General features: G+C 53.2%; 1 protein-coding gene across 1 annotated transcript in view; it reads right to left on the reverse strand.

Annotated features, from left to right (window-relative positions):
• The window catches only part of EYA2 (EYA transcriptional coactivator and phosphatase 2), a 262,198-nt gene that overhangs the window by 3,537 nt on the left and 242,634 nt on the right, over positions 1-16,027 (reverse strand). Inside the window, exons 12-15 of the mRNA XM_027070259.2 lie at positions 14,919-15,079; positions 10,551-10,665; positions 9,496-9,617; positions 4,386-4,486 (exon numbers count right to left, since the gene is read on the reverse strand). Coding sequence (XP_026926060.1) covers positions 4,386-4,486; positions 9,496-9,617; positions 10,551-10,665; positions 14,919-15,079 — 499 coding nt within the window. The remainder of the gene's footprint in view (positions 1-4,385; positions 4,487-9,495; positions 9,618-10,550; positions 10,666-14,918; positions 15,080-16,027) is intronic.

Raw genomic sequence — 16,027 nt, forward strand, 5'->3', positions numbered from 1 at the left:
GGTGAGTTTCTCTAAGTCCTCAGTGAACACATCCTTTTTTCTTTCGCTCAAAGGAAGCAGAACACCACCCATCACGGGCAGCAGATGCCATTTCTTTAATGCCTTCCTGTTGCCCCAGCTCCCCGACCCCCTCCTCACCTCAGCCAAACCTTCCCTTCTCTGCAAAGATGGATTTTGGTTCCTGCCCGGCCAATCCTGTCTCCCCTTAAAGAGTGTAATTCATTTTTCTGGGACGAAATGAGCAAAGGTGGAAGAGAACGTCTCGCCCACCTCGATCCCAGCCCTAGAGCGCAGGTGGATTTATCACTCGTGGAGAGGTGGAGACAGATGACCCACTAAAATGGAGATATTAACAACCCTGTCAGCCCGAACAGTCACAGCCCCTTGTCCGGTCGCCGTATTTCACGCTGCTCGGGTGTCTGGCAGCCTGGGCTAATGACTCCCATCCATCAGGCCGGGAGAGTGGCTGGTGCACAGCGTTGCTCGCTAATGGGCTGGGGCTGCTGCTTTAGACACCTGCGGAGGTTTTCGGGGGGAGCTCAGTATACAGGGGTGTGTGTGCCCTCTCACTCTTGTCTGACCAGCTGGGGGGCGGGGGGGGGGGAGTGCTCGAAACTCCTAGGTCCACCCCCTTCCCGCTTGGCATCTGGAGCAAAACACACATCCGCTGGCGTGTACAGCTGTGTGACCTTCGGTGCGTTCATTAACCTCTCTGGGTCTCAGATACGTCCTCTGTAAACTGAAGCCAACGATACCCACTTTGCAGGGAGGGTTGAGGATTAAGTAAAACGATGAGGTCAGTAATCAGGAGGAGTGGTTAAGGGCACGGGGTTAGGCCAGGCGCCCCGAGGTGCCGGTCACAGCCCTGCCACAGGCCCGTGGCGACGGAGACTGCCAGCGGCCTCCATCATCCGTTCCCCCCCTTCTCTCGCAGAAGCGGCCTCCTTTTTTCTTAGCGAGGGACAGGGTGGCTGAGAACAAAGGCTGCATCTCCCAGCGGGCTGCGGAGCCAGGTGGGATCACGTGATTCAGATCTGGCCAATGGGACGCGAGCAGCGTGGGGTCCCCCCGGGACCGCCCGCGCCCTTCAGGGGAAGAGGCATCCTCCCCCTCTTCCTCCCCGGTCGGTCGCCGCAGTGTGAACGTGGGCGGTGGCAAGAGCAGCACCGGAAATGGCAGAGCAACAACACGGAAGGAGCCCGGGTCCCGGAAGCCTGTGGATGTTTTTACGTGACCGAGGGAGCGGCCTCTCTACTGTGTACCCTGCTGCCGGGCATCTCCGGCCACCCCAGCCCCGCTCCAGGCACCGGCCCTGCTGAGATGCTCCCGCCCAGTCCCTGCTGGGGACCCCCCACCCCCTCCTCCTCCGCAGGTCGCAGCAAAGTGCTTCTCCCATGGGCTCGCAGCAAGCAAACGAGAGATTTGGGTGAGTTTTCACAATTATGTGCAAATGAGCATTCGTATTTTCTCTCTCTCCCCTGGCTCCCCCGGGGAGAGAAGCTCTCCTGAATTTCTAAAGGTTGTGTTATCTTTCCTCCCCCACCCCACTGCCGTGTGCAGAATACTAACAGAGCTTCGGGCTGGTGAGAACTCACTATGCATGGTTCCTCTGCTCAGCCCTGGGTGCAGATTCCCAGCAGCTGTCCCAGATAAGGAAAGGCAGCTCAGAGAGGGAGCGTCATCTGCCGAAGGCCACACAGCCGAAAACGGCAGAGCTGGGATTTAGGGTAGAATATGCACTCCCCGTCACAATCTTTCTGTGGGAGCAGGGCTGGCGGGAGGGTGAGGCCAGGGAGGTGCCTGGCCCAGCCCAGGAAGGTGAGCCCAGACTAGCTGTTCTCAAAGGAGGAAAAGCCTGCCCTCTAGGGGTCAGTGCGGAAGTTTCCGGAGGTGTGAATTTTGACCCCCCTAATGGTCTGGGGGCACTGCGGGGGCGGGGGGCGGGGGCGCACGTGTCCGACCCCCTTTCACACACCTTGGACCTGACTTTGGAGATTTTCGAATGTGCTATCAGATATCCAAGCAAGGAGAAACCCGTACGTAATCACTGGACCCCACGTTTTACAGGTCACATACAAACACAGAGTAGCTTGCGCATGCTCTCAAGCAAACCTGAATTTCCAGAAGTGCAATGGGTACATCAAGGGAAACCTGTATTTTGTTCTATTCGGAATCTTTCCATGAGTTAGTTGCTCAGCAGTTTGGAGAAAGCACGTTAGGACAGCAGCACCCGACCTGGTTGGTGAACGGTCGAGACTGCACCCCTGTGTCCCTCTGCGTTTGCCGGGTCGCACCCACAGCCACGGCACTTATGGGCACAAGCATTGGGATTGTGTGCCCGAACATTTACATACCGAAGCACACGGTAAAGTGAGCACATAATAACTTTGTTTCTGTCCGATGACATCGGACCTTGGCCTTTTGGACACTATGGTTATATCGTCCATTAGCATTTCATTTCTAGAGAGAAAGGGCTCATTTCAGAACCTTTACTGCTTACTCTGTCCTAACAAACCCTCTCTGCTTGTGAGAAGGCGGGAAAGTGTCAGGACCTCCACGGACGGCCCTGTCGTCCTCTGGGTGACGGCCGGATGGCAGGCAAGGGGTGCCAGGGACCACAGGCCTAAGCTGGTTTTCCAGTCCAACTGTGATAGAAGCAAAACTTTATTTTGATCACGGTCACATGCTTAGGGCAGACTTCTGAGGTCTGAGCTTGGAGAGAGGGCGCTAGAGACACTGACAGCGGATCGTCTCATCACACAGACCATGCTCTTGACCTGGCACAGCGTTTCTGGAACAGCACTCACGCGTGGTAATTCATGTGATTCATGCTACTGCTTTGGTCATTTCTTGTGTATCACCTCTATCACGATTGATTACTTAACATTTTTCTCTCTAAATGAATTCATTTTTAAAAAATGTATTTATCGGGGGGAAGGCATGGGAGCAGAGGAGGGGCAGAGAGAGGAAGAGAGAGAGAATGCCAAGCGGACTCTGCACTGTCAGCGCACAGCCCGCCGTGGGACTCCATCCCATGTGAGATCATGACCTGAGCTGGAATCAAGTCGGATGCCCAACTGACTGAGCCACCCGGGCACCTCTAAATCAATCCATTTTTAAAGTTAAAGAAATCTGCTTTAAAAAGGAGAGCTCAGGGGGCGCCTGGGTGGCTCAGTCGGTTCGGCTCAGGGCTGCCTTCCCTCTGAGATCTACTTGGCTCACTAGCTCTCCTCCTCTTGTCTTTGCTCTCCTGTCACCCCCAGCACGAGGCCTACCTTGACCACACTTGCAACCTGTCCCGCCCCCATGGTCCCTTCGCAGTCCCTGCTTTAGTCTTCTCCAAAGCTCTGGCCACCGCCTCACACACATGCCTGCCCCCAGGCTGTGAGCTGAGGGAGGGGTGAGAGCCTGCCCCTTCTGCTCACTGCAGGCTCCCCAGCGACCGTGACAGCTGCGGGCACACGGTGGCGGTGGCGGAGGCCCAGCTAATGGAGCTTACGCACTAGCTGGAGGGTCCGCCTTCAAGCCACCCCTCACACAGGCCCCGAGGAACGAATATGGACGGGGCGCAGAGGTAGTTGCTGGACGGACCAGAGAGGTAGTTGATCAGGGAATTCTTTCCTCACGAGTGCGGCTGAAGCCTGAGGCCTAAAGGTGGAGTCCGGAGGGGCTGGGAAGGGGAGGAACCTTGCAGGTGGTGGGGGGGTGGGGGGGGGGCTTCTAGCTCCGCCCCCGGCCCCCTTTCCTGGGACCCCAGGGGCCCTCCCTCTCTTTTCAGGCTTTGTCCACTAAGACCCCGAACGTTTCTGCATTTCCTTGGAATCCGTCGCTGGGGAGGGAAGGGGGAAACCAGGTCCTCCCAATTAAGCTCTGTGACATTAACGATCCACTTCCCAGGCCTCTGGGTGGGGGGCGGCAGGCTCTCTGGGATGCTGTTGACAGGTCCAGACCCAGGGCTTTGGCAGCTGTTTCTTTTCCAACAGCAGAGCTGCGGCCACCAGAGCCCCCTGCCCCTCTCCTCATGGGCCCGAGATCACAAATGCAGGATTTTCTTTTTCATTAGCTTAATGCTGTCTTTATTAACTGGGAAGGGTTCCTGGAACATATGATCAGTGAGTATGAAGTAAAGCGCACACACGTGCACCAGCCCCCCACCAGCCTGCCCTGACAGAGCGTCTCCCAGAAAAAATCCAGGGCTACCAGGGGCGGCAGCCAAAGGCACCGAGGGGGATTTGCAGAAGGAAATTACTCAGGATGCTTCTGCGATTGCAAACGGGAGGGGGCCTGGGAGCTAAGAGCCTGGGAAGGAGGGGACCCAGCCTTTGCCTGGGAAGTGGAGGAAATCTGGGTAAAGGGCCCCGCGGCCCGAGAGGCGGACGAGGTACCTTTTTTGCCCCCTGCTCCTCTTCGACGCCGTCACCGATCACGATGTAGACGGCTTTTCTGCCGAATCTCTGCATTATCCTCTCGAAACAGCTCTCCTTCCCTGCACGCACAGGAAGGAAAGAGAGAGAAGACGCTGGGGACCCAGGACTGTGGCGACTCGTAATCGCTAAGGAAGTGCTTGCGGCCGCGGCACAGACTTGGGCCTCAGGGCGACTCCCCTGCCCGTGTTTTCCTTGCTACCCGGTGAGGACCACCTCTTTGTAGTTTCCTTCCGCCCAGCTGCGTGGGCAGCTGGACTCGGATCTTAGCTCATCCTGATGTGTGAGCAAGTGCAGGAACGGTAACGAGAACAGCGCGACTAAAAGTAGCCGCACTCACTGGATTCTCTGTATCCCAAGCACTCTGCTGAGTGCTTCCTACAGCAGGATTTCCCAGCCTCGGCGGTGCTGGCACGTGGGGCTGGGTAGCTCCGTGCTGGGGGTGCTGCCCTGATCGCTGTGATGTGCAGCAGCTTCCCCGGTAGCACCTCCTCCCGTTGGAAAACGAAAGATGTCTCCAGGTGTTGCCAAATATCTCCTGGGAGGCAAACTGCTCCCCCCGCACCCCCCCCCCCCCCCCCCGCTCCGTCTGGGAACCACTGACTTAACATTATTCATTTGCTATGATGGCAATCCTTATGAAATTGCAATCAGTGGAATTCCCGTTTTAGAGATAAAGAAACTGAGGCCCGTGAAGCGCCTTGAAAAGGACTGGAGGAATAGTGCCAGAACAGAGAAGTTGAGGCACAGAGAGGTCAAGTCACTTGCCTGGGACACCCAGCTAGCAAGCACAGAGTCTGGGGTTTGAACCCAGGCTGCCTGCCCCAGTTGCTTGAGCTCCGAGCCGCTCTCTTATCCTGCTCTAGGTAGGACTCAGCTCTGCGGCAGACCCTCAATCCCTCTGTGCCTGCTTTCTCCTCTGTGGGAGCAGAGGCCGGTGCAGAGCTGTGAATCACAACTGTGAGTTAACAGAATGACGTTACCACCGTGCAGTGCCTCTCCCTACAGCAGGTGGAGCCCGTTCTCCACCCCGCTGATGCTGGGTCGGCCACGTGACTTGCCCTGACCAACACCGGAATGCTCGGGACCTGCCACGGGAAATGCGTGTGGGTGGTGTGGCTTGGCCCCCTTCACGTCTGCCATCGGTCATGAGACGAACGTATCCCTGATGGCCGCTGGTCCCACAGTGAGGGCGCATATGGAACAGAGCGGAACCCGGAGGCAAGCTTAGTGGGGCCACAGCAGACGCCCCAGACCCATGAGTGAGAAATCCACACTGCGAGCCACTGAGCGTTTGTTATGCGGCATCATCAGAGCAGAAACCTGACCGTTGGGAAAAAATAATGCTTTTCAAGTTAAAACAGGGAGCTGGAGGCCACATTTCTGTGCGGTCCCCACCTGGATCACCCTCAGCTCGTTGACCTTCAGGCTCCCCAGGTGGGAAGCAAGTGGCTAAAACATTTCCCTGATGGGATTTAATGCCTCTGACGTGGAAACAGAGTCGATGGGCGGGAAAAACATTTTAGACGCGTCTGGGTTACAGATTCCTTTCGTGCAAAATCTACAGGAAAAAGATGCTGTTACATGAAACCTGGCTTTAAAACTTCTATCACAGGATGGAATGGAGTGTCTGTTGTGCTCGTGCTCATCTGGCCACTGGCTGCATCGTTTGTTCATGAATCGTCTCTTGACATGCGCTACCCTGGACCAGAATTTCTCGAATACTCCAGAACTACCATTAACAGTTAGGACCAAATCTGGGAATCACTGTTAGGTAATCTTGAAAAAAATCAACTCACACTTCTATTTTTACTTAAACGAGTTCATTTAAATACAGAATGGAATCACCACACATGCACACACACACACACACATTTTTTTTTACAGTTGAATTGTGCCTTTACATTCTTTTTTTGAAGTTGATATTTCTTTTATCATTTAAAAATACATAGTATATATATATTTTTAAATTAAAATCCATGTTAGTTAACATATAGTGTAATAATGGTTTCAGGAGTAGAATGTAGCGATTCATCACTTACATATAACACCCAGTGCTCATCCCAGCAAGCGCCCTCCTCAATGCCCTTCACCCGTTTAGCCCGTCTCCCCACCTAGCTCCCTTCCAGAAACCCTCAGTTTGTTCTCTGTATTTAAGAATGGCTTTCAGTTTGCCTCCCTCTCTGCTTTTTATCTTATTTTTCCTTCCCTTCCCCTATGTTTTGTTTCTTAAATTCCACATATGAGTGAAATCATATGGTATTTATCTTTCTCTGACTGACTTATTTCGCTTAGCATAATACATTCTAGTTCCACCTACATAGTTGCAAATGGCAAGATTTCATTCTTTTTGATAGCTGAGTAATATTCCAGTGTGTGTGTGTGTGTGTGTGTGTGTGTGTGTGTGTGTATACACATACACTCCATTACATATATACAAACCACGTCTTCTTTATCCATTCACCAGTCAACGGACATTGACTTTGGCTATTGTCGATACTGCTGCTATAAACATTGGGGTGCACATGCCCCTCTGAATCAGCATTTTCGTGTCCTTTGGATAAATACCTAGTAGTGCAACTGCTGGGTCATAGGGTAGTTCTGTTTTTAATTTTTTCAGCTGCATTATTTTGCAACAGCCAAAACATGGAAGCAACCAAGCGTCCGTTGACAGGTGAGTAGATACAAAAAATGTCATATGTACATGGAACGGATTACGGACTATTAGCCTTAAGAAGGAAGGGAATCTGACACCTACCACCACATGCAAATGACCCTTGAGGACAGTATGCTAAGTGAAACAAGCCAATCGCAAAAAGACAAGTAGTATATGATTCCACTTATATGAGGAGTCACGTTTGCAGAGACAGAAAGTAGAAGGGTGGTCGCCAGGGGCTGAGAGCAGGGAGGACTGGGGAGTTGCTGTTTAATGCAGATCGGGCTTTGGTTCTACAAGATGGAAAGGGTTCTGGAGATGGATGGTGGGGACAGTTACACAACAATGTGAATGTGGTTAATACCACTGAACTGCACCCTTAAAAATGGTTAAGATAGTAAATTGTATGTGTATTTTCCCATAATTAAAGATAAAAATATTTAATTTAATTTTATTTTTTTTTAATGTTTATTTAGTTTTGAGAGAGAGAGCGAGAGCGAGCATGAGCAGGGGAGGGGCAGAGAGAGGGAGACCCAGAATCCAAAGCAGGCTCCAGGCTCTGAGCGGTCAGCACAGAGCCCGACGCGGGGCTCGAGCCCACGGACCGTGAGATCACAACCTGAACCGAAGTCGGACGCTTAACCGCCTGAGCGACCCTGGCACCTCATGATAAAAAATATCTTAAAAAGAGGTTCTAACTAAGCCGCAAAGGCACGCGAGTAGACTGTGCAGAAAGAAAATGACAGGCTCACCAGGTCCCGTTGCAGAGGCTCTAATGGCCACCCGGAGCCTGACGTCCAGGATTTTAAAATCGAAAGGCACTTTTCCGTAACGTTCAGATCTAGAACTCCGCTAAAGGCAAAAACTGCTCTGGAAAAATTGCTTCCGAAGCATACTATAATTCTTTTTTTTCCACAGAAGAAAACAAGGGTAAAAATTTCTAATTAAAAACGTCTTGGGGTGCCTGGGTGGCTCAGTCAGTTAAGAGTCTGACTTGATTTCAGCTCTGGTCATAATCTCATGGTTCATGAGATTAAGCTCCATGTGGGGCTCTTTGCTGTGACTCACACACACGTGCGTGCTCTCTCTCTCAAAATAAATAAACTTAAAAAAAAGTCTTAACTAACTAGATTTATTTTGTATTATTATACAGTTTTAGGTCATGGAAGAAGACCCCCCCCCCCCCAGAAAACCAGTATGACTTGCCCTGATGATAAATGATGCTGTTAATTTCTAGTTATTAAATTCTTTTATCTGATGGAAGCTCTAAGCCTAAGGCTTGTCCTCTGTTAATAATGGAGATTTTCAAGTCTTTTATTTTTATTTTACTTAAATTAAAAAAAGATTTTTTTAAGGTTTATTTTTGAGAGAGAGAGAGAGAGAGCGAGCGCATGTGCGTGCTAGTGGGGGAGGGGCAGAGAGAGAGGGAGACAGAATCCGAAGCAGGCTCCAGGCTCTGAGTCGTCATCACAGAGTCTGACGTGGGGCTCGAACTCAAGGACCATGAGATCATGAGCTGAACCAGAGGAGGATGCCCAACCGAGTGAGCCACCCAGGTGCCCCAGAGATTTTCAAGTATTAAGAGAGGTGTTAAAGCAGAACACTAAATTGAGACTCTCTCCTGAAAAGAGAATTAAAAAAAACCCAAACATTTTCTCTCTGTGTGGTTCAAGGTTAGATTTAGGATTATTTGGTGACTTGTAACCACCTAGAATTAAAATCACAGCCTGTGCCATGCTGTGGTGAGGACTGTTTCCCTCTTCTTAGTAACATAATTCCATGACTTTTACCTGGGGTCATGGCGCTTAGCTATGGACTACATTTCCCAGCCTCCCTTGCAAACAGCCATGGCCATGTGACTAAGCTGGGGCCAACAGGAGGTGAGTACAAGTACAGTGTATCTCTTTCCTTCCTCTCTGCACCCTCCCCGCCCCCCCCCCCCCCCAAGCCAGAATGACAATGTGGTAGGATTCTGATTTGACCACACACATGAGAATAAACCCACGGGGGATGGTGGAAAAATAAGATGGGAACGACCTGGGATTCTGGGTGAGTTTCAGGACAGAGCTGCCCCACTAGACTGGATCACTCGTCTCTGGTCTGTTGACACGTGAGGGAGAAATACGCTTTGATTCTGAAGTCAGCCCGTGTATTGGGGGGTGTACTCGTTACAGCAGCTTTGCAGGTATCCTAACTAACACACACACTTTAGAATATGGTCCTAACCAACCCCTTTGGAGGCTGAGGTTGAAGCGCGTGGTTTGTGGGATTGTTCTGGGGATCTGAGTCATGGCCCTGGACAAGGAAGTTCTTTAGCTTTCCTAATGCCGTTTTCCTTAAGCCTTTCACACGAGGGATGGAGAGCTAACCTCACCCACCCTCTGTGCATCACCCCGAGGTCTGGGTTCTCCCTACCTGTCTTGGTTGCACTGTAGATGTTCTCAATAGGAAACACGGAGCCCAGTCCATACAGCAGGACTTTGGCCAGGGCAGGAATTAGTTGAGTGGTGGTGACCAGCACGTTGACACAATTGGGCCTGAGGACGGAGAAAAAGACCGTGGGTCAGAACACCAAGGTAGAGCCAGGCCTGGTCACCCGGCAGCCTGAGCCAGGCGTCGGCAGGCATTCTGGTGGGGTTTGGGAGCTCTGGCTAAGTCACGTTCAGGTGAGAGTGGGGCCCAAAGATCTTTCAGCTGTTGCTCTCCTTTAAGCCTGAGGCTGCCTGGCACACTGAAACACGAGTGCGAAACTTTTATTTAGAAAAACGTGTCCGGCGGGGGCCGCACTTGAGCAGCTGCAGCTGCCTATCGGTGATGTAGAGTAATGTGGACCAGGTGTAGGACAACAGGGAGTGGTGAGGGCTGGGGCGAACTGGGGAGCACCTACCAGTTCTGAGATTTTTACAGAATCCAGAAACCGGGAGCCATGGATTACTTTCCCATCTTGGGGCCAGAGTGCGTGTCAAACTAGACGCATCAGCGGGATGGAGCCAGCGGCCATTTTGTGACCATTCGTGTGTGGCGTCGTGAGATTCTGGGATGCTATAGCACAGACGGTAATTTGTCCTCTGGCCCAGGTGATCTTATTTAGGAGCAAGAGGCAACTTACTGGGAGGCCCAGAATGAAACTGGACGCTCCTTACCTCGTAAGTGCCAGATGATCTGCGGTCTACTAGAAGATGGTTTTTATAGAGGGTGGGTGTTGTGGGCAAGAGTGGATGGGACAAGATGGACCTATGTACAAATGTTCGGGCTCTGCTGGACCCTGGTAAGTCTCTGTAGCTATCTGCTCAGCTATGGTACAAGGTGTCCCTGGTGTCTGATAATACCTCCGCTTTATCAAATGTCTGGAAAGCCTGCAAATGAGAATTTTGAGAGTCCAGTTCTCCCAAGTGTGGAAACGGAGGAGCCACCACCCTCAAATCGGGGAACGTTCAGGGGCGCAAAGGAAAAAGGGGGCTCCCACCTACCGGGAATTGATGAGGTTGAGCGCCTTTAGCGAGTGGGTCAGCCAGAGGTCGGTCAGAGCCTCCAGCTCGGCTCTGAGCTGTAGCCAAGTCTCTCTTTTGGGAGCTCCTATCAAGCCTATGGACAAGGGAAAAAAAGATGGGCTAGTTATTATTTTAGAAGTCTGGGCGGTAGTGTTTAGAGAAGGGGAGTGTAGCTACTGGTTCTCTGGGTTTCAAATCAGATGACACCCAAGGTCAACTTTAATCCAGTGATTTTAATCTTATTTTGGGATTGATGGGTCAATCAACCCATCTACTGATTGATCCATTCATCCACCCATCCACCCATCCGCCCTCCCATCCTTCCAGCCCTCCCTCTGCCCACCCGTCCATCCATCCATCCATCCATCCATCCGTCCATCCATTCCTCTGTCCATCCGTCCATCCATCCATCCGTCCATCCATCCATCCGTCTGTCCATCCATCCATCCATCCATCCCTCCATCCATCCATCCATCCATCCATCCCTCTGTCCATCCATCCATCTATCCATCCATCCATCCCTCTGTCCATCCATCCATCCATCCATCCATCGATCCATCCATCCATCTAACCAAGACTTCAGGAGTGCCCTCTGTGTGCTCAGTATTGTAATAGGCACTGCATACACAGATGAACAAAAAATGCAGATGACTGAGTTCATACTGTTATTAGTGGAGACAAAAACTGGATAAGGAAATAAAAATGACTAACATTTATTGAGTGCTTACTATGTGTAGGGTCCTGGGCTCTTAACATGATTTATTTCGTTCATCTTTACAGTGACCCTAGAGGGGGACCCTCTTTTTATTTATTTTTAATGGAGATACAATTGGCATATAACATTGTGTAAATCAGGTAAAGAAACTGAGGCTGCGTGAGGTTGACGGACTCGCTCACTGCAGGGAAGACATAATGGAGACAGGTTTGGCAGCCAGGCGGCAGACCTCCGGAGCCCACCCTATGGTGTTTCTAAACCTGATCATCATCCTGTCAGTCGTCGAGGCCCTTAAGATGAAGTTCAGACTCCACAGTCCACGTGCCTGCGAGATTGCCAATCTCCCCTCTCGCCATTGCCCTGACGTCCTTCCATTCCCGTCCCGGTGGCCTCCTCTTTGTCCCCTGGAACATCAAGTCTGTTCCTGTCTCAGGACCTTTGCACACCTCGTTTCAGAACCTGGACCACACCTTCCCTTTTTGCATAAATACTTCACACTCATTTCCAGCGTCCTTTCTTCTGGAAGGCTTATCCCGGTCAGCTCTATGTTATACTCCGCCAACACACTGTACTTCTTTACAGCACTTGGCACAAGTATAACTCGAAACGCATCTGTGTGATTACGTGTTCCACGTCTGCTTCAGCCATTATGCCGTCTGCTCCGTGAGGGCAGGGACCAAGCGGGCTTTGTTCAGCACCATGGTACCAGCCCCTGGGAGGTACTGTATGGCAGGGGCTGGTGCATGGTTGATGCTGAACCAGGGAGAATGCACTCAGTGGGACAGGAATGCTTCAGGTGGCCCCTGGCTTTCCTTTCTCTCTGTACCTTCCCCACGGCCCCTTAGCTGGGGCACTTGATAACAATGCAAACTCCCAGGGGCGCGGTGCCGTATGTTTCGCAAGAGGCTTCCCCCGGGTGCTGCCATGGGTAGCCAGCCCGTCAACCACTCCGACTTGGCACCTGCTAGGAAGCATGCTTCGAGCTTCTGTCTGCCTGCCCCCTACCTGGGGCTTTGCCTCAGACTTGCTCTCCTTCCCGGACACGTGCAACATTTAAGAAGTGCTCACGGTGCGGCAGCCCTGTTCTGAGGGTCTCCCGCGTGTGAATTCACACGATCCTGACATTTATCCCATGAGTTGGGCCGCGTCATTATTCCCATCTTACACATGACGAAACTGAGTCACAGAGGGGTTAAGTAACCTGCTGGGGGGTACAACAGGATGTGGTAGAGGGAGGTGTGAAATCAGGCAAAGGCCTCTCTCTGAACCCAGCCCCTGCCTCCCGGAGGCTGACTGGTTAATCTTTTTTTTAATGTTTATTTATTTTTGAGATGGGGGGCGGGGAGGAAGCAGAGACAGAGGGAGGCACAGAATCCCAAGCAGGCTCTAGGCTCTGAGCTGTCAGCACGGAGCCCGACACGGGGGCTCGAACTCAGGAACCGCGAGATCATGATCTGAGCTGAAGATCAGGATCGGATGCTGAAAGGACTGAGCCCCCCAGGCGCCCCTTGTTAAGCATTTTCTATCTTCACCCTGTATCTTGCAGATGTCTCTCTTCTGAGCACAACTTCCAAAACCCTTGGGCTCCTGGGCTGGGGGCTGCAGCCCTCCCCAGGCTAGTTCTGTGATGCGGGAACAGCTGGGGGGAGGTGAGGCGGAGTAACATGCAGAGACTGGAGGTGGGTGGGGGGAGGAAGGGGAGGGCTGCCCACGGTGGCCCCTACTGGCCGACTCCACCCGTCTCCCCTATTCCAAGTACACCTGCTCCCCTCTTCTCCCCACGTAGGGGTGGGTGAGCAAGCAGGGCTGACTCTGCCGCTCTCGGCTTCCCTCTCACAGTCCACAGACTTGGGTGTGAGAGGCCACGGAGTGTGGCCAGAGGTGGTGAGGCAGTCAGCCTGGCACTCCCTTGTGGTGGCTCTGCCACTTGGGCTGTGCGACGCTGGGCAGGTTGCTTAACGTCTCTGGTCTCAGTTTCCACCTTTACACAACATGGAGGACAAAAGCACTTACCTTATGGGGGTCTCGTAAAGAGCAAATTAGATATTAGATGACAAGCCCTCATCACAGAGCCTGGCATACAGTAAGCGCTCAGCAAACGTTAGCTGTTGCCAGAACTGCATTAGGACTCAGCCACGGACGAGACAGAAAATCCGTCCCCAAAAAACCGACCGTCCGTCTGGAGAAAGCAGAAGGCAGAGAAGAATTCGAAAAACTCCCAAGCAAAACTGAAAGGAACTAAGGACAAATGCTCCCATTTTCTGAGTGCCCCCTATCTAACAGGCACAGAGTCATGACTTTTGTGCCCATTAACAACAGACGTTCCCATAACCCAGGGAGACAGAATTAGTTTTATCCCCAGTCCTCAGATTTAGATGCCAAGGCTCGGGGAGGTAGCTAGAAAGTGGAGGCATTGGGACGCGAAGTAGGTTCTGTGCAGTTTGAGACCCTAAATTCTTTCCGGGACTCTTTCTGGGGCTGGGGGAGGGCGCCCTAGATACTCTGGGGGCCACGGGGTATATGGCAACACTATCGGCTGCCTGCTCAGACCTCTTCCCTTTATGGGCCAGCGGTTGGTTCCACACTGATAATCGAAATGCCCCCGAATGCCTTCTTGGGGAGAGGCAGCATCACCTCCTGTTAAGAGCTACTGGCCTAGAGAGTTCTAGAAATAGTGATCTAGCACTTGCCCAAAGCCGCGTCCAGACTTCTTGTTCAGCGTGATAACCAATGGTCTCTTGCTACTGACCCTGGTGGCTGTCCCCTTGACTGCACATCTGAGCCTGAATTCTGTGATTCCGACCCAGGCTGCAGCCACAGAAGTCAGAACCGGGGACACCTGGTGGCTCAGTCGGTTCAGCGTCCAACTCTTGACTCTGGCTCGAGTCATGACGTCACGGCCGTGAGATGGAACCTGGAGTCAGGGCCTCCTTGGGATTCTCTCTCTCAACAAGGAAAGAAAACCAGACCTGGAAATGCCTCCGGTGGTTCCAATATGAGAACCAGTGGCCTCCAGTCCATCTCCAGCTTCAATGTTTCCACAAATTACGTGGGGATCTTGTTCAAAAGGCAGATTCTGACTCAGTCGCCTAGAGCAGGGCCCGAGAGTCTGACGTCCAAGGTGACCGGCCGTCTGAGCCGCAAGCGCCAAACCACCGGCCCTCCAGCTCCAGCGAGTGACAAGTGTCGCCCGGAGGGCGTGATGGAAGCAGAGGGCCGGCCTACCCCAGCCTCAGACTCGGCAGGTCCGAGGAGGGCCCGAGACGCTGAGGTCCAGCACGTCTCCGGGTGCTGCTGGTGCGGGGACCACACTTGGTGAAGACGTGCGCTGAGGCCACCCCACCCCCACCCCCAGTGGTCATGTGATCCTGGGCAGGTGGCGTCATCTGTTCTCAGCTTCCTCCCCGTCCAGGTGAGATGTAGTGTCCTCTCCCGGGGCGCCTCCCCCCCAGGGCGCCCCCCCCCCCCCCGCGGAACGCACTAGGGAGGCCCCGTTCACGCGCAAGGGGCCGTGGCCGTCCTTGACCCTGCCTGGGCCCCGGCCGCGGCCTGAGCACGGGCAGACCCCCCCCTTCCCCCCTCCCTCCCCCCCGCCCCGCACGGCCTGGCCGGCCCTCCCCCGGCCCACTCACCACCGACGTTGTTCTTGTACGTGTTGTACATCTCCTTCACCCGCCGGTAGCGGAAGGCCAGCTTCCTCATCCAGTCCACGCCGCCGTGGACGCCGGAGCCCAGGCACAGGTTGGCTCCTGGGGCCGAGCTGTGGAAGCCGTCGGCGGAGAAGTTGTATGTGCTGCGACAGGGGGCGAGAGCCGCGGTCAGTGTGCGAGGGTGGGGGGGGGGCTCCTGGCCGGGAGACTGCGGGCCCCACGGTCCCCACGGCCCCCCGAGGCCCCTGCGTGCAGTGGCCACGCTAGGAAAAGCCCCCCGCCCCCCTTCTGCCGCCAGAAGGGAAGTCCAAACTATGGCTGTGGCCGGTTCATCCTGAAAGAAGAGTCTGGAAGAAAACAGGTTAGCTCCCGCTACTCCGATCCCCAAATCTGTGCTGTCTCGCGCCCCCTATAAGGCCCGGCTGCTAACCCCTCCTTCCCACTCTGGGAGCATCTCCCTGTCTTTCCACGGAAGTACCATATTCTAGTTTTTTCAAGTTTATTTTTATTTTTGAGAGAGCATGTGAACAGGGGAGGAACAGAGAGAGGAGACACAGAATCCGAAGCAGGCTCCAGGCTGTGAGCTGTCGGCACAGAGCCTGATGCCGGGCTCGAACTCACGGACCGCAAGATCATGACCTGAGCCGAAGTCAGACGCTTCACCAAATGAGCCTCCCAGGCGCCCTTTAGTTTTTTTGGGCTTGTTAAATTAGGCAGAGTCGATTGCTGGCTTTGCAGATGCGATCCTCTGCTCGGAATGAAGCATATGCTGGCCTAGTGAGTTCCACGTGTGGATGGGGGAGGAGCCAGGGTGTCACAGAAAGTTAAGGACAGAAGTGGCAGCTGGGAGCCCAGACGGGAAAGCAGGGGCCGCTCCCCACCTGCAGCAACCAGCACGTGAGGACGAAAACCCCCGTCTTCTCTCCCTCCACCAGAAGCTCTGCTGGAGGTTTGCAAAATCATACCATCGCAGGGAAAAACCACAGCGTGACAAGGGACACATGTATAGTATGACCCAAAGCTTAAAAAATGAGTCTCTTTCTAGAAAAGAAAGAACAGGTCAGTGTGACGCCACAGCTGTCTCAGGCTGT

This window comes from Acinonyx jubatus, chromosome A3 (assembly GCF_027475565.1).
Source record: "Acinonyx jubatus isolate Ajub_Pintada_27869175 chromosome A3, VMU_Ajub_asm_v1.0, whole genome shotgun sequence".
Taxonomy (NCBI): domain Eukaryota; kingdom Metazoa; phylum Chordata; class Mammalia; order Carnivora; family Felidae; genus Acinonyx; species Acinonyx jubatus.